Source organism: Dendropsophus ebraccatus, chromosome 1 (genome assembly GCF_027789765.1).
Source record: "Dendropsophus ebraccatus isolate aDenEbr1 chromosome 1, aDenEbr1.pat, whole genome shotgun sequence".
Lineage (NCBI taxonomy): Eukaryota > Metazoa > Chordata > Amphibia > Anura > Hylidae > Dendropsophus > Dendropsophus ebraccatus.
This window is the reverse complement of record NC_091454.1, coordinates 170,116,789-170,139,672: the sequence shown is the minus strand read 5'-3', so window position 1 is coordinate 170,139,672 and position 22,884 is coordinate 170,116,789. Positions and strand designations below refer to the sequence as shown.

The 22,884-nt window shown below is 44.5% G+C and overlaps 1 protein-coding gene across 1 annotated transcript; it reads left to right on the top strand.

Annotated features, from left to right (window-relative positions):
* The first annotated feature begins 49 nt into the window (after positions 1 to 49).
* On the top strand, positions 50 to 21,889 carry ABHD17C (abhydrolase domain containing 17C, depalmitoylase). Its single transcript, XM_069956662.1, has 3 exons — positions 50 to 809; positions 16,347 to 16,526; positions 20,339 to 21,889. The coding sequence occupies exons 1-3, from the start codon at positions 265 to 267 to the stop codon at positions 20,556 to 20,558; spliced, it is 945 nt and encodes a 314-aa protein (XP_069812763.1). The 5' UTR covers positions 50 to 264; the 3' UTR covers positions 20,559 to 21,889.
* Positions 21,890 to 22,884: the final 995 nt, after the last annotated feature.

Genomic DNA, 22,884 nt, shown 5'->3' with positions numbered 1-22,884 from the left:
CGTGACCTGCCCCTCCCCGTCTCCATGGCATTCTCCGCTGTCTTCCTGTGCCTGCCGTTCTCTCTCCGCCATGCTAGGGGGCAGCACTCGGCCGCCGCTCCTTGGCCTCGGTTCTTCGTGCGCTCTCCCGGAAGCAGCTGCTAGGCCGGGCGCGAGTAGCAAGCAGATGAGCCGCTAGCCGCCGGTGACTAGGCGCTGCAGGCCCGGAGGCCGCCCCCGGGTGCTCCGTCCCCAGGTACCAGCCCGCAGGCCCGGGTCGCTCCAATGCCAGAGCAGGGACCGAGGATGAACGGCTTCTCTCTAGGGGAGCTCTGCTGGCTCTTCTGCTGTCCGCCATGCCCGAGCCGGATCGCCGCCAAGCTGGCCTTCCTGCCCCCGGAGCCCACCTACACCGTCCGGGAGCCCGAGGCCACCCCGAGCCAGGCCGCGGCCCAGAGTGAGGAGGGGGGCGAGCCCGCGGCCTGCCTGCCCCCGCCGTGCAGCCTGCACCTGACGGAGCGCGCCGACTGGCAGTACTCGCAGCGGGAGCTGGACGCGGTGGAGGTGTTCCGCTGGAGGACGGAGCGCGGCAGCTGCCTGGGCTGTATGTTCGTGCGCTGCGCCCCCGGCAGCCGCTACACGCTGCTCTTCTCACACGGGAACGCCGTGGACCTGGGCCAGATGTGCAGCTTCTACATCGGCCTCGGCTCCCGGATCAACTGCAACGTCTTCTCCTACGACTACTCCGGCTACGGCGTGAGCAGCGGCAAGCCCAGCGAGAAGAACCTGTACGCCGACATCGAGGCGGCCTGGCACGCCCTGCGGACACGGTGCGTACGGCGGGGGCACACCGGGGGGAGGGGGGGTCAGTGTTACTACCGGACACACCGGGGGATGGGGGGGTCATTGTTACTACCGGACACACCGGGGGGAGGGGGGTCATTGTTACTACCGGACACACCGGGGGGAGGGGGGTCAGTGTTACTACCGGCTACACCGGGGGGAGGGGGGGTCAGTGTTACTACCGGCCACACCGGGGGATGGGGGGGTCATTGTTACTACCGGCTACACCGGGGGGAGGGGGGGTCAGTGTTACTACCGGCCACACCGGGGGATGGGGGGGTCATTGTTACTACCGGCCACACCGGGGGGAGGGGGGTCAGTGTTACTACCGGCCACACCGGGGGATGGGGGGGTCATTGTTACTACCGGCCACACCGGGGGGAGGGGGGTCAGTGTTACTACCGGCCACACCGGGGGATGGGGGGGGGGGGGCATTGTTACCACAGGCTACTACGGGAAGGATGGGGGGGGGGGGCATTGTTACCACAGGCTACTACGGGAAGGATGGGAGGGGGGGTCAGTGTTACTACCGGACACACCAGGGGGGATGGGGGTTATTGTCCCTAGAAGCCACACGGGGGGGGGGGGGAGGATGGAAGTGACTGTACTACTGGCCACACCGGGGGGGGGGGGGGCATTGTCCCTAGAAGCCTCACCAGGGGGAATGGGGGTCAGTGTTAGGGGCCACAATGTGGGAGGATGGGAGTGACTGTACTACTGGCCACAATGGGGGAGGATGGGAGTGACTGTACTACTGGCCACAATGGGGGAGGATGGGAGTGACTGTACTACTGGTCACAATGGGGGAGGATGGGAGTCATTGTTACTACAGGCCAAATGGGGGGGGAAGATAGGTGTCAGGGTTACCACAGGCCACACCAGGGAGGATGGGGGTCATTGTTACTACAGGCAACGCAGGGGGAGGGAAGGGGATAGGGGTCACTGTACTACAGGTCATACTGGGGAGGATGGGGGCCATTGTTGTTACAGACCACACTGGGGAGGATAGGGCCACTGTTACCATATCTGGGAGGATGGGGGTCACTGTACTACTGGCCACACCAGGGGGATGGGGGTCACTGTTCTACTGGCCACAATGGGGGAGGATGGGAGTAATGGTCTCTGCAGGTGGTGCTGAGAGTAACCTTCACTTCCAATAGTCAGGCCCAGTACAGGCCATAATAGTGGAGGGGATACTGGGAGTCACTACAGGCCCACTGGTGCTGGGGATATTGGTCGGCATCAGCCCCCTCCCGTGTACAATACAGGCCATGTTGGTAGGGGGATAATGGGAGTCATGTCAGTCTTGGGTGATGACAGGCGTTCCTAAGTATACAGGTAAAGTGGCAGGTGGCCCCAAATCTCACCTCATGTGCAGTGTGAACAGGGCCTATGACCCATATTTGGTTGACAGCTACATGATGTGGACGCTCACCTGTATAACCTTAGCATAGTGTTATTTACAGGCCGGAGTGATGTGATAGCACAGGCGGTGTCGGGGAGGGTCCGGCACGTGCAGCACCATTCAGCCATTACAGATAGCTGCTGTCTATGTATATTACTTATAGTGCGGCCCAGCTGATGTAAGGGGCAGAGCTGTGCTCAGGGACTCCTGCCGTCCTTAGGCTGATGCTTATGGTATGAGGAAACATGAGCGTGCGGCGTGGCCCTATAGCTCAGGTGTTATGTGTTTAATCTATAATGAGGGCACAGATGGCTGCCAGAGGATATAGGTGATCTTCTATACATTAGTTGTGTCTTGCGACTCCCTCCCTGAAGCAAATGTAGAGCTTAGATAATAGCGGGTGTATGGGTAGCATCTGAGCATGGGAACATACAGGTGATTCAGCAATGGGGTAGATGACCTGGAGCTGCTTAAAGGGTCAGTCCAATGATGTGGTGCCACATCCCGACACAGTCTCAGCATGGGGTGATGCAGCTTGTGCTAGGCAGTCAGGTTACTGACTTCAGTGCATGAATCCTATCAGAATAACCCACCAGGCCTGTCTCCGCACATGCTACCGCATCATTAGATTAACCCTTTAAAGGTCCATTCTAGGGACACCTGTGTTACCAGTACCCATGTACGTCAGATTGTCAGCATGTGCCGCTAAGAACCAAGGAATCTACAAGCAGTCTGACCAGCTGGGAGACAAGATCTCACATTGCTCTAATACCGTCACACCCTGATATGACCGTGGGTTTGCGGTGATCTGGCCAGCCATGCCATGGATGCTTCTAAGTCATTGGGATTAGTGCCAGCCTCACCCCCAGCACGTCTCCCATCATTCCCAGAAGCCTTCTCCAGCTAAGCTTGTGCCGCATTCCCAGGGCTTTGTAGTCCGCTCCCATAGGTATGAGTAATTGTCATAATGACGTTAATAGGATGTGCTGGGCTTTTCATGGAAGGAAGCACATGTATTCTTGTATCCCTCTTTCCCTGTTTATGAATGGTCTGTGCATTTTCCGCTGACCACACTGACATCACTGTGACTGCATTTACCAGATCCTGACCTGCATAGGGATTAGCGCTTACGCCATTTCTTACCTCCAGCACTCTCATTGGGACATGGATAGGATTGTACATACAGCTCTGTGCTCACTCGTGTTCCTGAAACGCTCTCATGTTGTGTAAACAGCCATAAAAACACATGCGACGTCTACTATAGCTATAAATATAAGCAGTGGTGTAGACGCCGGCCAGAGCCTTGCGTCATGCTCCTGAGGATGACCCAATAAAATATACTGGCCGTGTTATGGCTGGCGTCACCCGCTGTGTTTCTGTAAGAATGTGTTTATAATGTTGCCTTTGTTTTACTTTGAAGGTATTTTGGATTGTGTGTTTGTGTGCGTTGTTTTTGTATAGTTTGCTTATATATAGTGTATACTTATATAATGCACCCCCCACCCTCCCCCAATAAGTTCTTTGGCTCCTATTATGGACCCATAGCCCTAGTATGTGGCCCTCACACAGGAAGACATTCAGGTGACAGATCTACTTTGAAGACTTTTGAAGGGAAATAAGTTGTAGAATTTGCAGTCTTTTTGCTAGCTGTCATTGAATGGAAGGTCCCCCCCCCCCCTCCATTCTTTTTAGCTGACACAAGTGCAGGGCTCCTTACAAGTGACGTCTCTTGCTCAAGGGTCCAGTGCCTGATCTGTGCTAAATATCATGTAATCTGAGCCTCATTGCAGTCACTTCTGAGCTGCTGTTGTTGATTTGGTAGCTCTTTCTCATTCTCACTAGTCCAGCCTCCTGTGATGGTTATAGGTTATTGCATATCACATATGCAGCATTGCCTGAGGTTGTTCGTGTTCCTTCTGTACTTTTTTTTTTTTTTTTTTTAACCATTTGCTTCCTTGTGGCTGGTTACTCATTGCTAGGACCTTTCTTGGTATCCTAAGTGTGTCATCTCTTCCCTGCATTCGTGTGTACGTCCTATCGCAGTCAGCAGAAGGAGAGCTGTGCCCACACGCTGGCACCGCGGCTCCTGGTAGTTGTAGTGGCAGGGCAGGTAAGGTGAGAGGAGCAGACAAGGATCTGGGCTCATTTCACCCTCCAGCTGTGTCTTAAGTAGCTGCCCGTTGGGGTATACACTAATAACATTTCATGGCTTGTTAGTCTCCTGGGTAGCCTGAGGCCCTGTGAAATCCTAAGAAGCCAAGGTGTGCAGAGCTAGATTTTCTGCAATCTTCCTGCTGTTCCGATCCTAATGATCCTACTATTCAGCTCTCGCCCTGTCACATAGAGTTATGGGAATCTGATGCACTTCAGAGTTTCCTTTTGTGTTCTGCTTTTAATTTAGGAGGACCTCCATCGTGAAGTGTCTTGTGTCCTAAGATGTTTTTACCCCTCCTGGTCTGTGTTTTAGGTAATAAATCCTAAACTTGGGAAGGATGGCCATACTTAAAACTACTAGGTTTAACCCTCACAGGAACATTTCTTACTGCTCTTAGGTCTTCACTGTCTTGTGCTGCAGATACAACATTGGTTCCTTACCGTTTCAGATTTATGAAGACAATCTTTGTCAGCACTGGGAATATGGTATTTTTTTTATTTTACTGACATCCTTACATGGGCCTTTTACTAGTGTCACATGATGAATGATTGCACTTAAAGGGAACCAGAATTGATGATATAAAACAAAGAGCAGTGCACAATGGATGCTCTTGGTTTTAGGGTATAAACCCACACACCGTATAAGCAGCGTATTTACTGCTGCGATACGCAGCAAATACGCAGCAAACACGCAGCAAATACGCAGCAAAAACGCAGCAGATTATATCTAAATAACTGAACACAGCATCAAATCTGTACCAACAAATCTGCTGCGTATTTGCTGCGTATCTGCTGTGTATACGGTGTGTGGGTTTGTACCCTTATAGTATTAATCCTGATGACTCGTTACCTTTTAACGTGAATCTGTCATCTGCAGTTTATGTTCCAAATTCCTGAGGTTAATAGAGCGAGGATACACATGGTACTTTTCATATCTGTCTTTGCTACCATAACATGAAACGATGCCTTCATTTTGTGGCGCAAATGACTTTCCCAAGCCTCTGAAGTGCTGAGGACTGTAACACCACCTTTCTCCCCTTCCCATCCCTGACCCTACTTGATTGTGCTTGGTTTAGCTTCCAGCGCTGAGCCCTGCTCCCAAACCTTGTTTCTGTGCTGTATGTAAAAACTGTGTGCAGGTGCAAGACAATTGCTTCAGTCAAGCAGGGATGGAGATGGAAGGGGGAGCAAGGTGGCATTACAGCCCACAGCACTTCAGGAGCTCGGGAAAGTGAAAATACACTCCAGTCCGCAGGCATCTTATAGAGCAGGAGACTGATATATAGTTTTGTGGAATAAGGTCCAGAATAATAAGTAATTTATATATGTAAATTTCTTTAAGGGCCATGTAGTCAAGTGGGTGTTCCTGCTCAGTGATTGACAGCTGTCTATAACTATAAAGAGCTGGAAATAACTGAGCAGGACATGACTACTTAGCCCAGCTGGAGCAGAGATTTACAAAAGTGACAAATTATCCTCCCTACAAAGTTATATATCATCTCCCCCCCCGCCTCTATAACATGCCGCCTGTAGACTGCACTGTATTCTCCATGTTAGGGGAAAGGGTATAAGGTCTATGTAAGTGGCTGGGTATATGGTCTGCACTAGCCTTAGCAGCTGCTGCAGTGAATCATCATCCAGCTATGAGTTGATATTTTTATGACCTTTGTAGCAGATGCCATACGATCTTATTGATCAGAATCCTTTTTATGACTTTTCTGTAGTTTTTCTTTGATATTTCTACAGTCCCATGGGCCGTAGACTAGTGTGTTTGCTCAGATAATGTCATAACATAGCAAGCTTTCTGTAGCTTTCCAGAGGACATATCTGAGAGGTTCAGTAACTGTTAGGGCTTATAGTATTGTCAGGTGGCCGAAGCTTTTCACCATTACATGTGAGTAATCCCGCTTGACATCAGCTTGTTATGATGAAATGCATGTTTTTGCCTTCTACATGTTGTAATGGATAGCTGCTGAGGTTTATTGATGGGGCACAGATACTATTTATTTTATTTTCCCCCTTAGGCCAAAGCTTTAATGTTATTAATTGTCTTGGCTAAAAAGGCTTACTCACTGAATAGTTTCCTATTGGAGTCTGCAGTCTTGTGACAGGCTTGGGTTAGTGCCATGCTCCCTGCTCTTAGCCTGGCTAGTGATCGATGGCGGCCATCCGAGGTCTTTAGGGGACCTGTGTGACCGGTTATGTCAGCTGCACAGTCCACTGTTTGAGCCAATCTATAATCTACCTATATTGGAGGGTTTTTTTGGGTTTTTTTTTTTTTTTTTCTTCTTTTCATAGATTATACTAATATGTGTTTTAATGATGGTATCTCTCTAGTTGCTGCAAAATGGCAACTGACATGTGCTGACAGCTGAAGGTTCTTATGTCCTGATGGGAGTTGTAGTTTGCAACAGATTCTTTGGTTGGGTTATGCTGAATAGTTATACTAAGATGAGTTACTTCAAAAGTCACTTGTTGGTCCTCAGATTATGTAGGGGTACGTGGCCCCCTCTGTCTGTCTAGGCCACCTACTTAGGAGAATCTGTTACTGATATGACCACTTTTCTTTTCCCAGCCTACTAATAAGCTGCTAATGGCACAAAGCTAACATGTGTTCTCCTAATATTGACGGAATATTACAGCTTCTGCTTACTGTTTCAGCCTCTGTTTGTCAAGTGACAATACTAAGGGATTCTTCTAAGTTGTCATTACACATGTACAACATCCAGATCTCAGGATGTCAAAGGATTACATTAAAAATTGCGCAAAAACCGAATGAAGGTAACAGACATACCTTCATCCTCAGCACCCTGTGTGCAGTAGGGAGCTATTAGATTCCTTACCCCATCTCACCAAGTCCCACTCCTGGAGCCGGTCCCGGGACGGAGATATCCTTGTCGGAAGCCTGACGTGCGCGCTGCATTGATGAGTCTGATGCCCATAGAGAATGAAAGGAGCTGTCATTCTCTATGGGGGACGGACTCACCTATGCAGCGCATGCTCCGGGCTTCCGACAAGGATATCTCCGTCCCGGGACTTGGCGAGATGGGGTAGGTATCCGGGGCTCTAGCGGGGTGTTGGGCGGCCTTCACCCCGGCACGGGGGGTGACAGGTTCCCGTTAACATGTGTTAGACGAGCAGTGCAATTAAAAATCCGTTCCATCTGCCTGAATGGAGAAAGGAGTCATAGACCTATTACAATCCAGGTCAGGTTTTACCGATCACATCCATGTAATACTTTGACATGTTGATGATTACAACCCAGCGTTTTTCAGGCATTGGACGCTGCTCATTTGTGTCATTTCAATGCAGAATCTATTTAGTTGGTTCTATAAGTGAATGGATTGTGTAACCGCACTACTCCCTGCAACGCCTATGAGACAGCACCCTGCAAGTGATTGATGGCAAACATGAATTTCTGGATTTGTACATATCTGCACATATTATAGCTAGATTGTGACAGTCCATGTCTCTGGGAATACTTTTTATTACATGTACATGGCACTTTCTGTTTTTCAAGGAACAGAGCAGTCACGTGACTAATCAATAAAGTTAGAGGCGAGGTTACACACCAGCCATGCACAGGTCTAGCATTACTAATAACATGTATTTGAAGAAGAATGCACCCAGGGCAAGAACAAACATGAAGTTGGCTGTATCTTATTACTGACATATAATAAATCTCTCTGGTTATGCCAGGGAATGAAAAAAAATAAAAGCATGTAGCAATATATCCATATCACTTGATGGTCACGTTTTTACAGTAAACAGCGCAGATGGGGGTTGTCTGGTTTGATCATGTAACTTAATGCAGCTGCCATATGCATTGTTAATATGGGGAGCAGACAGACACTAATATCTTTTCTGTAAGTTACTGATCTGACCTAGTTACCTTCAGCCCATGGCGCTTCTGTTGTGTAAGCATAGGGTTACACCGGTCTTAAATAATGCGCTGTAAAGCTGATCTCTGGCAGTGATTAGTATTGATCAAAAAATGAATAAAAAAATATATGTATGTGTGTATACATAAATATATATATACACACACACTGTCCCCCTGTATAAGGAAGCACAGCCTGCAGGGCTTTTTTAAGTAATACCACGGCCGTCACAAAAGAAATCCTTTAGTTCTGCTTTTATTCAGTGTAAATGACTCACAAGTAGCTTAAATGTATTCATAGAAAATCCTTTATTGGTATATTTTCTGCATGTGTGTAGTGTAAGCACACGGAGGGGTTTCTGAATAGTAAACTGGGGGTGATGTTCCTGAGACCTTCCCAGGCTTTTCCCTGTATTTTTCTAACAATCAGTGTTTTCGGTGGGGTGGCATCGGGCCCCTCGGGGTCTCCAGAGCATCTGATGATGCGTTCTCTGATTTACAGTAATCATATGGTTGTAGTTAGCGTGTCCTGTGCATTAGGAGAATGTATAACGTGGCAGATTCTTGTATAGTATGCCATAGATGCTCCTTCTGAGCTTTTCTTTTGCGCTTGGTATCCTTTATATTTACACAATATAATCTGATAAATTCTATTGACTTTTATTAGGATTGCAGGATAAAGCCACCACCTATCAGGGGTAGAGTAAATAATATTTCATGCTTATTGGCACCTTGTGTATATTGAATTAGATTTTCCTGCTATGGTTTTGTATTCGAATGGGATCCAGAAAATTCAAATTACTTATCCCTTTCCCCCTCCCTATTTCTACCCCAGTACATGGTAGATGACCAGGTTTGGCCAACGTCTATTTCGTGACTATGGGCAGCTGAAATTCACTTTCATTCCCTAAAGCCCCTATTACGTGGGGCGACAGAGAAGCAAAGGAGCATTGTCAGCGCTCGCTTTCTCCTCGTTCCCCACTCCCTGCTGACGCTATTACACACGTTGGCAGCAAGGAAATAGCAGCAGTTCGCTGGTATATTAGTCATTTGTTGATAGACAAACAACAGCAACGATCAGCCGACATCTTTCGTGTCGGCCGATTGTTGTCTTCTATTACACAAAACGATTATTTGCCATAACTGCCGAATACAGCTGATAATCGTTTCGTGTAATAGGGCCTTTAGTCTTTTATCATTGATTGTTTTGCCCTTTTAAGACACAGGAGACAAGACATACAGATGTCCAGTTTTTTTTATCCTGTCAAAACTGGGAATGGGATATAAAAAAGAAAAACAACTAAAACCTGCTCAGTGTATTTCATGCAGCTTATATGCATAACGGTACAGGGTGAGCTGCAGTGCTGTGCTGATTCTGATGTCATCTCTATTTTCATTGATGGGTTTAACAGTCTGATATAAAAGCGGATCCCCAGCACAGCTGATATATTATTGAAGCATCACCTGGAGAGGAGTGTGCATATTTTATTATGCTATTGATTTGGCATGTTAGGGATTCAGAATCATGTCACATTTCTCTTAGAATCAAGCGTAACCTCTAGACCTCAAGACAGAAGAGGAGTGGAGTCCCCCAGACATTGCCCTGTATTAGGCAGTCTCCCCTTTCATTGTAGACTAGTTCTTTTGGCATATAACCAATGGGTTTCACTGGAACAACACATGTGGCCTTTTTCTATGATTTTTGATTTTGTAATTTTTTATTTTATTTTTGGGGTCTGTCATCTTGCCTGAGCTGTTTTTAACAGCATTTAGTGACATACCTTATAGCAAGTCTCATGGATATAGACAAAATGAATATCCCCCAGACCCCAGTCTTTGTCTGGGACACATTTGAAAATGTTCTCTGTAACCTCTGTGTCACCTCTTGCTGTAATGCTGTACAGATCACTTTCCTGCAGTCATCTATTTATCATAACTGACAGGACAGGTAGTCTTTTTTTTTTTCCTGTTCCATCTTTCTGCCATTCTAGTAGTGATATACACAGCCCTGTGATCTGGCACCACATCAGTTCCACGTACTCTTACAGCCCAGCGCTGTGGTGGTGACCCCCCCCCCCCCCCCCCCCCCCCCCCCCCCCCTTTCACATCTGTGGCTTGCTAAAGACCATGAATTATACTTATAGAGCATCTAAGTGCTACACTACATTATCTAATCCCCCAAACCATGGTTTAACTTAACCCCTTTTGTGGCATTGGATAAATATAAGCCTATTCTGTCATTTTGACAGTTATTTGCCTGTCTAAACTTCCATAGGTTAGTACTGTTTAATGGATTCACATTCCCTAGTTTTGAGGGTTTTTTTTTTTTTTTTTTTTTTTTCTTTCTTTCTTCCTTGTATCTCTTCCCTCCTACTTTCTTCTCTTGCACTATAAATACTCATCAGGGTCTTCCCCTATACGACCTATATAGCTCAATTTAACAAGGTCCAGGGGGTTTAGTTACATCCTTACTATCTGCTTCTATTATTCTATCCTGTGCTGCTGGACCATTGTTTCCTTTTTTGTTTCTTCCTGTTTACTTTTCCATTGTTGCTCTTATGTTTTTATGATGTGAAGTTTTTGTCGGCCTGTTGCAGGGGAGGGATGAAGTGCCATGTAGTTTTGTACTTACAGGAAACCCCATCAGGTAATGCACACCCACTGTAAAGGTATTGCTCATGCAGCACCCAAACTTGGTATTTATGTTCATACAGAGCAGAGTTCTTCCCTGTTTCCTTCTATATTGATGTTGTGATAAATCTATGTTTCCGTACTACTTGTGTTGATGGGATGTCTGGAATGTGGCTGCATATAACACCAGAAATACCTTCTTTTACTGCAGCTCATAGAGGACGTAGCTTGTCACCTAAGACATGTCAGGGCCGTAGCGTGTCCATAATAACTGTGCAGTGTGTATGTGTTCGAAGGCAGAATTGTAAAGGATGTAGAGTCGAGTCCTAGGATATTGTGAAGAAGACGTTATATAAATAAGTGTTCTTTTATCGAATCCTCTCTGTATTAGAGATTTCCTGAAGATAGAGAAGTCCTATGCGTGCCACAATAGAAACTTGACTACCAACTTCATTCATTTTATTAATTCTGTAGTGTTTCCATACTGCTCAAGTGGTCTCCGTCAGTCTCACCCTATCACTGCAGCCAGTCACTGGCCTTATACATACTGGCATCACCACCAGGAATAGTAAGAAGACTGGCAGAGCCCTGGGGCAGTGACACTGGATTTAAGGAGTTATTCTATAACATTCCCTGCAGCCACTGTCTCTTCCTGGGTAACCCAGCTGAGATCCTAGCACAGCGATATGACCCTCCTAATGAGAACAATGTTTCATTTTCTATCATATAAGTAAAACTTTGTCCATTGTTTTCTAGTTGATTCACTTCCAAAGCCTAAAATAATAAGGAAATATGACACGTTTGTAAGCAGGCTCCACTAACATACATAAGTGTTTATCCCCAATGGGGCCTTGTTGCCTCTTATATACATTGATGTTTTAGGAATCATTTTCATAGCCGGCTAAGTAGATTTTGGGGGGCTGAGTGGAAACTATAGTAACTTGACAATACACAAGGAGAACCTACATACCCAGGATACCTGTGCTGACCAGTGATAAACCTGCAGAGCAACCAGGTGCTTGGGCATCATCCCTATTGCATTATTACACCTTTACCTACATGGCTGTTATGTAAGGAAAATTTTGGAAAGTATTTTATTTTCCTCAAACTTACCATATATGATAGAGAAAGTCTCTCTGTATGTCTCCCCTACTAGGTGGACTGTGCACCATGTACACACACTGTTGCAATCCCAGCTTACAGCCAGTGTCCCCACCTATTGCATATGAAAGCTTGTGGACACATACAAATGAGCTGAATGTCTGATTGTTGGCTGTTTGTGTCTCGTCCCCAGTTGGCAATGTTTAGTTTGGTGGTTTCCATTTAGTTTGTGGTTGGTTTGGGAATGTCTGGAGTGAGGTCATTTGTCTTTCTATTTTCTATCCTGCATTACTAGGGGTATCTTGGTTAGCACAGCCGGCAATCTTAATAGTCACTTATCTCTGATACTTGGCAGTAGTCGATCCAGTTGGAGCCTGTTTTGGCTCATGTCACACCTGCTGTGAACTATGGGGAGCAGACTCAATGACTCCTTACATTTCTGAAAATGCGTATTGTCCATTTGAGGCTAGTGTAGACTGTGACATTGGCAGGGCCGTCTCAGATACAGGTGAGTCAAGTCCAAGTTGTGCAACTCTTTCCCTCAGCAGGATCAACTATTTTTAATATGAGAAGCCATCTGTAGTTAATATTAGAGGCATTTTCCAGGGCACATTTGATATACAGTAGTGTTATCCCTAGATCAGTGCTTCTCAATTCTAGTCCTCAGGCCTCACCAACAGGTCATGTTTTGAGACTATCCCATACAGAGAACTCCTGTGCTAATACCTGATGCACTGAGGATAATTATATCACCTGTGAAATACTAAGGAAATCCTCAAAACATGTTCACACTACAGCTGTCTGCCCGCACATCTGGGCGCCTTTCCGCCGGCCCCATAGACACCATTCTATGGGCCGGCGTATTCCGCTATACGCTGAAAGAAGTGTCATGTCACTTCTTTCAGCGGATCGCGGAATACGCCGGCCCATAGAATGGTGTATATGGAGCCGGTGGAAAAGTGCGTGCCCGTGCGGGCGGACAGCTAACTGAATTCCGCGGACATTGTCCGCGAGAATTCCGTAGTGTGAACCCGCCCTAATGGTGCATTTACACAGATAGATGGATTTAAAAAAAAACTGTCTTTCCTTTGACCTGTTCTGTTTATAGTCTTACTGGCTTTGGCTTCAATAATCTTTCAGTTAAATATGTCCGTGTAAACACACCCTAAGGGTCCTATTAGGCGAGGCAATTTTTCATTTTCGCCAATTAAGTTTTTGTGAATGACCAGAAATGATTCACCATAACACAGAACAATGGTCTTTAGTTACTATTGTTACCACAATCGTTTACACCATCCGATCCCAGTAAAAGAAGAAAAGATGGGTACATCGTCAGCTTAAAAAATGCGATCGTCAGACAAATGACTTTTCGATCATTTCCTGCATATACACAGAATGATTATTGTTTAAATTTGAATGATATAACAATTTTGCAATCAACCCGTGTAATATGGCCCTTAGTCTATGGAGCCCATTTCCTATAGCAGCTGATGAGTGAAGGGTCTCTGACATAATAGGTTGTTTTTTTTTTGTTTGTTTGTTTGTTTTTTGCAGGCACCCTTTAGTATAAACCTGCATACTATCAGTAAGGATTGGTGGTTGCAGCATGTCCTTGGTGTAAATCATTTACCTTTTAATAGAGCAAGAAAGCCATGCTGAAAATAGGTCCTCTATGGCTGCCCATGGACAAATGCATTCTGTTTCACAGCAGCCTGTGTGTTCTTATAGGCAGAATAAGACTACTGTATTATACCAGTACAGTATGTGACTGACTCATTGTCAGGAAGTCTGCTAATTGTCCACGTAATAGGATACGGGGATCCCTGCTATATTGATTGTCTATAACCTCCAGCAGTAGTTCAGGCTGGCTGTACATCGGCCATGTAAATGTTGTTTGTCAGGCGTGTTAGATCTATTGCTGTGTATTATCATCCTCTGTCTGTTCTCCCCCATGCATTGCTCCACTTCTGCCCATCTCTGGGGTATAGCCGTGCACACACCGCTCTTTACTGCTTCCCTAATGAGACCGAGGAAAATGAAATGATAACTTTACAGCAGCTTGTGGCAGCTCGGAACGACGTTTCCAAGGACCTGTGGCTCCAGTCTGTCTCTATTAAATCTTAAGCTCCTCTCCACCTTCTGTAAAGATGTGGAACATCGCAGTCAGAAATGCGAGTCCAAACATGACGTCTCCTCCAAGCTACTAAACGCAGAAACCCAGTGCAAATTAACCACAACTTCATAGGAACAGGCTAGGGCTTCATGTTGGTTTTCCAGGGAACGTGGTGTTTTTCCTAGCATTCTTGCTGCTAATTTGAAGCAGGAGCCGGAGTCTTGCATGTCCTGACACTTCTGCTTAGTGTTTTAGTGCATCCCTATAATATCTGGTAGAAGATGATGGCAATTTACAGGGTATATACATCATGCACCATCCACCTCTAGATCTGCTGCCAGTGTCTTGTGGTTATCGCTTACCAACTGTTAAGATATCCAAAAGCTGAGCAAGAGAATTGCTGTTTATATGGTCTCAGCATCATTCTCAATGTTTGCCTTTATTATGGTATTCTTCATATTTCTTACCATGTAGTAGACAAGAAGGAACCCCCCTGTGCCCTCAGGAGGGTGAGCTGCTGTATTCGCCTACAGGGAGTGTATACCCTCTCAGATGTGGACAGGAGCTGCAGTAGATTTGATGCCTGTTTTGATAGTTACTCGTAGAACAATAGTTGTGGTTTATAGTTTATTATTTGACTGTTTTCTCTTGTATTGCAGTATAAATAAATTATAGAGGGATTGGAATATACAGAATATGAGTAGGCGGATAGGATGCTGCTGACAATGGCAGGGCTGTGTTTACTATGCTAATGCTATGCTGTAGTGTTTACATGGAGTGTTAACGTTTGTAATGAACTTTTTATTGGATATCCTGTACGTAATACTGCACGCTTCCTCAGTCCTGAGTTGTGATGCATGACCGTCGTAATATGTAACAGATTGCGAGGAAGTGAAGTTAAGGGCATCTTGAGAGCAGAAAGCAGCGTGACCCTTATTTCATGAGTTTTGTTTTTTTTTCTCTCCTATGTAACACTCACACGTAACCTATTACAGTGCAACTTGAGCCCTGACTTATTATGGAATTTACTATTTGAAATGTTTGTAGGTTAAAGGGGTTATATAGGATGAGAACAATGCCGCTGCCTTCTTCCAGAAACGGTGCCTCTTCTATCCATTGGCTGAGGTATTGCAGCTCAGCCACATGTGGGCTAAAGGGCCCCTGGAGTGGTGGCAAAGTAAGTTCACTACTGCCCCATTCACACTATTTAGGACTGCCAAGGATGGCCAGGTACAGCTCTGCTACTACTTCAGAAGTCTCATAGAGTTTGAATGGAGTGGCAGGGCACATTCTCACCTGCCTCTCCATTCACACACAAGCACTCAAGCCCCTCTTGATCAAAAACCCATCAATCAGATTATTATTGGTGATAAGTTATTGGTTTGGAAAACTCCTTTAACTTAAGTAGGGTAACTCTGCACTACCAGCCAAGCCATTGCTTTCTTTAAGCCTGCTTAGTTGTGCGAGTAGCACTGCTTTAGTTGGATTGAGATGTCTTTACGAATCTTCCGCTGTACTCGTAAACCTTTAGCCAGTCTTGACCAATTGTCCATTAAATACATTCCTTGCTGCGGACATGGTATTTGGGGAAGGATGATGATAGAAGCCATTGAAGCAAAACTGGTTTAAAGTTAATCCATTTAGGAAACCAAAGCTGATCAAACATCTTCTCCGCAGTATGAAGGGTTGACCTTAGAAAAAGGTGCTGAAATCTTCCAAGAGGATTTTTCATTTCCCCTGACTGTCATGTGGTGAACACCTGCAATGGCGGCTCTATTCTTGTTACGTTGCTGCGCCAGTGAGTTCATTAGTGAAGTTCACAAGTCTCCGCTGTGTAATTCTCTGGGCGGCACCTCCATCTGATACCCCGACTGTGAAATTCCTTCTTGCTAATCACCATGTTTGCTGACTAGACAGACCACTTCTGCCAGAGTATTAGTGCAGTGTCTCCTGTACTTTATGGAGTTGTCCACATGTTTACTACATTACTGTGGTATTACTCATCCCCTTTACCATGGGGCTTCGTGTATGTTCTTGTTTTGCATTTGCCTGTCAATTTTTTTTTTTTTATGATCATCGAAGTATTGCTGTTTATCTAGTCTTAAAGTAAACCTTTCATTGTCAAGAATTTCAACCCTAGTAAATTTGCCAATTCTGCTGTGTGATGGCTTGTTTATGGCAGAATTGTACCATTATAAAACACGAATCTCATTGAAATTTCCTTTCATTTCTCTCTACAGGTATGCAGTCAGCCCTGAGAACATAATCCTCTATGGCCAGAGCATTGGCACGGTTCCTACAGTAGACCTAGCATCACGTTATGAATGTGCAGCTGTCATTCTACATTCCCCCCTCATGTCGGGGCTGCGGGTCGCTTTTCCTGACACAAGGAAAACCTACTGTTTTGACGCCTTCCCCAGGTATGAGGACAAATTGATATAGAAAGTCGTTTTGAAGCTTCACATACATTCTATAAATGCATAGTATATGTGGATGTCTGAAACTTTAATATATTATATCTTACTCTCCAGCAGCTTTTAGTTCTCCTGAAAAACTTCACAAATGAAAGATCCGTAAACCTTAAAATGTACCTAAACTTTTATTCAGCTTCTGACATGTTTATAACAACATGTCAGAAGTTATGATCACTGGGGGTCTGGCTGCTGAGACCCCCACTGATCTTTACTATGAAGGAACAGAAGCACCTGGTTAAGTGTTTCATCCCTTTATCCCCGTGCTGCCTTCCTTCTTCCAAGGAAAGCCAAGCAGAAACAAGGACTGTCACAACATCCATACTCTATGCGCTCAGCTTTTCATGGCCAAGTGCTTCTGTCCCTTCATTCTAGCAATAGATCAGGGTCCAGCTGCTTTAAGGGGCCCCGTGATCTTGAGAACAGTGACCACAATCTCCCTCTAAAATGGAGCAACAGATCACAAGTGCGCACTACCAGTCCCTGTGGCAGAAACAGTTGAACACTGCACTTGGCTATTTCTGTGGCTCCCTTAGAGAGCAGCAGCGTGCATCCTTAACCTAGCGCTCCATTGTAACATAAGACTTTGGTCCCTGTTATCGAGATCACAGTGGGCCCAAGTGATCAGACCACTTGCAATCTGCTACTTATCCCTGATCATGTGGCGCTCTCATGGAAATAAAGTTCTCGTATTAATAATCCTGTTTTGTTTCCTTGTCAAACTCCTTTTATCTTGCAAAGTCTGTTCAGTATTAGAATATGGAGCTCTCCGAATTGGTCATATCATCTTGGCATCATAAATCCAATACTTATATCTTCTGAAATTACAGATTATATTCTGCACTCGATTATCCTGACATTTCGGGGAAACTTGTTTCAGCTGTGGAGGAACCGTCCGCAGACTGTGCTGTTTAAACATTGGCTTCCCTTCTAGTCGGAAGAGTAGTTGGCCAAGGGAACGATTCCAGTTTTTGCAGAATGCAAATACTGTTTAACTGGAGCAAATGGAAACCCAGTGTCAAAAATGTCATTGCTAAAGTAACCTGAGCAAAGTTAAATGTGAATCCTGTTATGAAGTAGTCAGTGTCTAACAGTCAGCCATTTTAAGCAAACGAAAGGGGTTTCCATGATGTTAATAAGACATAATCATTGCATAATGAAAAGCACTGAAACTTTCTATTATACAGTGCTTCATATATATATATGTAATCTTTTACTGTCTGTGAATGGAAACCTTCTTTGCATCCACGGGCTTAAACCCGTAAAGACGCTCATAGGGGAGAGGCTTAGACAGGTTTCTTGGCAATGCTGTGTGCTACATATAGAAGCTTGGGTAAAAGGCATCGGCTACACATAGCATAAAGTAGTTTGTATATGATTTTTGGGAACCCTAACCTGTGAGAAATACATTGTTTGGTAACTGTGGAGTTACAGGTCCTGGATATAGAGAAGATCCTCCTAGATTCCAAGAAAGTATAACTCATTTACAGAGAGGAAATGGTGTCTAGAATAATTTCCTTATCCTGCCAACCACAAAAATACAATATAAGATATGGGGGAGCTCACCAATAATACCTGAGAAACAAGGGGTGCAGCTAAGTGTCCAAAAGAAACAACCTTATAGAAATAAGCAAGAAAAAAGCTGGACACTATAATACAGCGCACACCACTAAGTCCAAGAAAAATGCAAAATTTATTTTATTGGGACAAACAAAGAACACACCACACAACCAAGAATAAAATCAATTAAAAAACCACATAGGTATATAGAAACTAAGCAGGAGGACAATATACTTTCCTACTTTACCAGGGAATCAAGCATGTTAATAGTGCTCCACATGATCAAATATAAACTGTAAAGTGGCTGGCAGAGTACAAAAAAGAATCTATGTATGAAAAAATAGTACACAATATAAAAAGTCCAAAGTGCTACAGTACAAACATGCAAAATAAATAATTAAGTCATTGTAAACACCAATATGAACCTCTAACACAGGGGTCCCCAAACTTTTCACACAGGGGGCCAGTTCACTGTCCCTAAGACCGTCGGAGGGCCGGACTATAAAAAAAAAAAAACTATAAGTAAATCCCAGTACAAAATGCCACAACGCCCCCCCCCCCCCCAAAAAAGAAAAAAAAAAGGAAAAGCATCCCTCTTTCCACCCCTCACCCAGCCCACACTCAACCCCTAACTCCCCCTTCACACCCTCAACCAGCCCCCTCACCCCATATACTAATAATGTATCCCTGCATTGTCCCCCATATAGTTATAATGACCCTCTGCAATGTCCCCCATATAGTTATATTGTCCCCCTGCAATGTCCCCATATAGTTATATTGTCCCCTGCAATGTCCCCCATATAGTAATAATGTCCCCAATATAGTTATATTGTCCCCCATATAGTTATGCCCCCCTGCATTGCTACCAAAAAAAAAAAAAATATATATATATATATATATATATATATATATATATATATATATGTATATATATATACTCGCCTAATACTGTGTTCATCTCTTCTAGCCTCTTCAGCCGGTCAGTCGCCGGAGGGATCCCCCAGCAGGAGCAGCGACGTCATCACTGCCCCTGCCAGAGGATCCCTCAGAGATCATGTCCAGGTTACATCCCAGGCGGGGGGGTTGGTGGTCTGTGCGGCGCGGAGGAGGCTGGCGGCAGGGATAACATCTGACACTGCTCCGGGATCTGCGGTCCGTTGCACCAGACCGCAGATCCCGAAGCAGGACAGCAGATCTCGGAGCAGTGTGAGATGTCGCCCTGCCGCCAGCCTCCTCCGCGCCGCACGGACCACCAACCCCCCCGCCTTGGATGTAACCTGGACATGATCTCTGAGGGATCCTCCGGCAGGGGCAGTGATGACGTCGCTGTACCTGCTGGGGGATCCTTTCGGCGGGGATGTCAGCAGCAGTGTGGATGCGGCGCAGGGGCTGGCGTGATCCGGAAGGGGGAACTCTTTTATTGGTGCTCAGTGAGAGCAGTCTTCTCACTGACCACTAATGAAAGAGTACCCCCTTCCGGAAGTGCGGCGGGGGCCGGATAAAAGGCCTCGGGGGGGGGGGGGGGTGGCGGTTTGGTTATCTGCACCAGGGTATCTGCTCCCATGTAACTTACCTAATGCTGCATATATGGTTTGGCACTTGTTATGTTAGAGGTTCATATTGGTGTTTACAATGACTTAATTTATTTTGCACTGTAGCACTTTGGACTTTTTATATTGTGTACTATTTTTTCATACATAGATTCTTTTTTGTACTCTGCCAGCCACTTTACTTGTATGCACTTAACAGTTTATATTTGATCATGTGGAGCACTATTAACATGCTTGATTCCCTGGTAAAGTAGGAAAGTATATTGTCCTCCTGCTTAGTTTCTATATACCTATGTGGTTTTTTAATTGATTTTATTCTTGGTTGTTGTGGTGTGTTCTTTGTTTGTCCCAATAAAATAAATTTTGCATTTTTCTTGGACTTAGTGGTGTGCGCTGTATTATAGTGTCCAGCTTTTTTCTTGCTTATTTCTATAACCACAAAAAATACATGACCGCAGTGATAAGAAAGTACTTTGTCTTCTGTTGGCTTCCAGTATTCTCTATAATGGAGCTTACACCATTTGGAGCCTCACCAGTAATATGCCTTAATAGCATGTCTTGGAACTACCCTTTTCAGTTAAGCCCTCCTTGTAAGTGTAAGTTTATATTTTTTTTTCCTGATTAATAATAATTCTGTTTTGTTCCCTGCAGCATTGACAAAATTTCCAAGGTGACGTCTCCAGTACTAATAATCCATGGAACTGAGGATGAAGTGATTGATTTTTCCCATGGCCTAGCAATGTATGAGCGCTGCCCACGGGCTGTTGAGCCTCTGTGGGTGGAAGGAGCAGGGCACAATGACATAGAGCTGTACGCGCAGTATCTAGAAAGACTAAAGCAGTTCATATCTCATGAGCTCCCCAACTCCTGAAAACTTCTGCCGGTCTTACCTCAGTTACTGTGAACGGCAGAAGCGACCAGTCTGTTAAGGCGTGTCCACTATGGTGCTGGGCAATTGTACCAATGCCCAATCATGCCCACACTGGGGCTGGATTACTCAGATCAAGCATCCAGTGGCACCAGGTTTTTTTTTTTCCTTTTCTTTTTTTTTTTAATTTTACCTTTTTCTTGTTCATGTGCTGTCAGCTAAAACTAAAATCTCAGTCTTTTAGAGGAGTCCATGATAAAAAAAATAATGGATCTGGAACCTCGTTTTCTAGAGCACAGTTTATAGAACATGTTTACACGACAACATTTTGGAGGACTTCATCATGCTGCCGGTTAATCCAATCAAAAACGGCTCTGGGGGCCGCTGGCTTTCTTTTTCGGATCTGACGCAGAATTTTACCTGATAATACAAATATATTCTACTTCAATGGATGATCTTTTTTAACCGAATCAAGAGGAGTTTTGCTTGTTTGGTAAATCATATAATGTGGTATTGTGATGGGGCATTTCTGGGCAGATTTGTAATTCCTGGTAGGACGCTGAATAATTCAAGTATTTATCCGTGGTAAATTATTTCCATGTAATATCACATACGACGAATAAATGGATAGAATTCATAGATCATTATTTAAAAATCTCTAGAGAAATTCTTAACCCCGGCTCACGGGACATTCGCATAAGCAAAAATGTGATGTAAAAATTTTAATGTGAACATTTATTAGTAGAGCTGTAACTCCTTTGCCTTTAGTTTCCGTTCCCGTATTCATAAAAGCATTCCATATAGGTTACGTTGCTCCTTTTCAACACTAAAGTCTTGCCGTTCTGTTTATTTCTTGTCCTTATACACTGATAAATGACTGGCCCGTTTTTTTTAAACAACTTCAAGGGTTTTGTTAACTTTTTATCCCTGGATTGTTTTCTTTAATATTATGTGATTTTTTTTTTTTACAAGGATTTGTGAGAGGAAAAAAAATCTGTAAGAATACAGAAAAATCTTTTTCAGTTTGTAGTATATTTTCCCTTTTTTGACACTGGAAAGGCACAAACTATACTCTCAAAGTGTAACACTACATGTTTGGGTCTGAATACGTCCCTTGGCTGGAGAGGTGCAGGCTCGACTCGGGTTCTTTATCCCTGTGGGTAAACAGGTGGACATTCCCTTTTTCCTTGATCTCTAACATTAAAGGGATTGTAGGCCTGACATATACTGTGAGTCTAAGAAATTGTTTTGTTAACAGAATATGCGCTGATTTGTTTCTTGTTGCTTGAGGACAGTACTACAATTGTGTTGGAATAAAGAATGCATGGAAAGGAGATCTCAAGTCTGCTGTAGTCGTTTTGTTTTTTGTTTTTTTAATTTCTTTTCATGTTGCATGTATATATTGTTTGAATTCAGTTAAAGGGGTTATCCAGCACAACAAAAACATGGCCACTTTCTTCCAAAGACAACACGACTCTTGTCTCCAGATCAGGTGTGGTTTGCAGTTAAGCTCCATTCACTTTAATTGAACCCCCACCCAAACTGCAAACAAGAGTGGTGCTATCTCTGGAAGAAAGTGGACTTGTAGCACTGGATAACCCCTTTAAATCAGTTTTTTTTGTTTGTTTTTTTTTGGTTTTTTTTAGTTCCCTGTATCACCATGCACACACACCAATAAGCGCAGTTTATGATCCTTGCTTTTTTGCAAGGTTCGGTTTTCAGGGTACAAACACACACACCGTATACGCAGCAGATCTGCAGCAGATTTGATGGTGCAGATTTGATGCTGTGTTCAGTTGTTTAGATCTAATCTGCTGCGTATCGCAGCAGAAAATACGCTGCGTATACGGTGTGTGTGTTTGTACCTTCAGCAGTCACAATAGTTAATGAGCATAGCTGCTCTCTTCCGTCTCCCTGCACTTTTCACAGAGCATGCCCACAACACTATTTTTATAGAAGTCATTTGCACACTTCAGTTCATTAGGTTAATGTGACTGCTGTAAAGTAAAAATCTGAACTATCAATTACTTGAAAACATTAAATGAAACCACATATCTGTAGAAATGAAAAGCTGAATTTCCTTGGGACTTTGAGATAAAGAAATGCCTGAAATGCTTAGTGGCGATGGGGGTGCAGAAAGGCTTCTCAGGGGGGGGGCTCCTTCACTGCCAGGGAAAAAGTCACCTGGCTATGTTCCTTTACTGTGAAATAATTTGTAAGAAAAGTATTTTAGGAAGAATGTTCTGGATAAGAAATAGTAATACATTTAGTTTTAAGACTTTGGCATATAAGAGACCTAGTGATAAGGATAGGGAGATGTGGCTTACAC

Bases quoted from the DNA above. Each gene is read 5' to 3' on its own strand.
- ABHD17C (XM_069956662.1), top strand. From the start codon at position 265: ATGCCAGAGCAGGGACCGAGGATGAACGGCTTCTCTCTAGGGGAGCTC. The intron at 810-16,346 runs GTGCGTACGGCG...TTCTCTCTACAG, and splicing joins TGGCACGCCCTGCGGACACG to GTATGCAGTCAGCCCTGAGA. The intron at 16,527-20,338 runs GTATGAGGACAA...TGTTCCCTGCAG, and splicing joins TGTTTTGACGCCTTCCCCAG to CATTGACAAAATTTCCAAGG.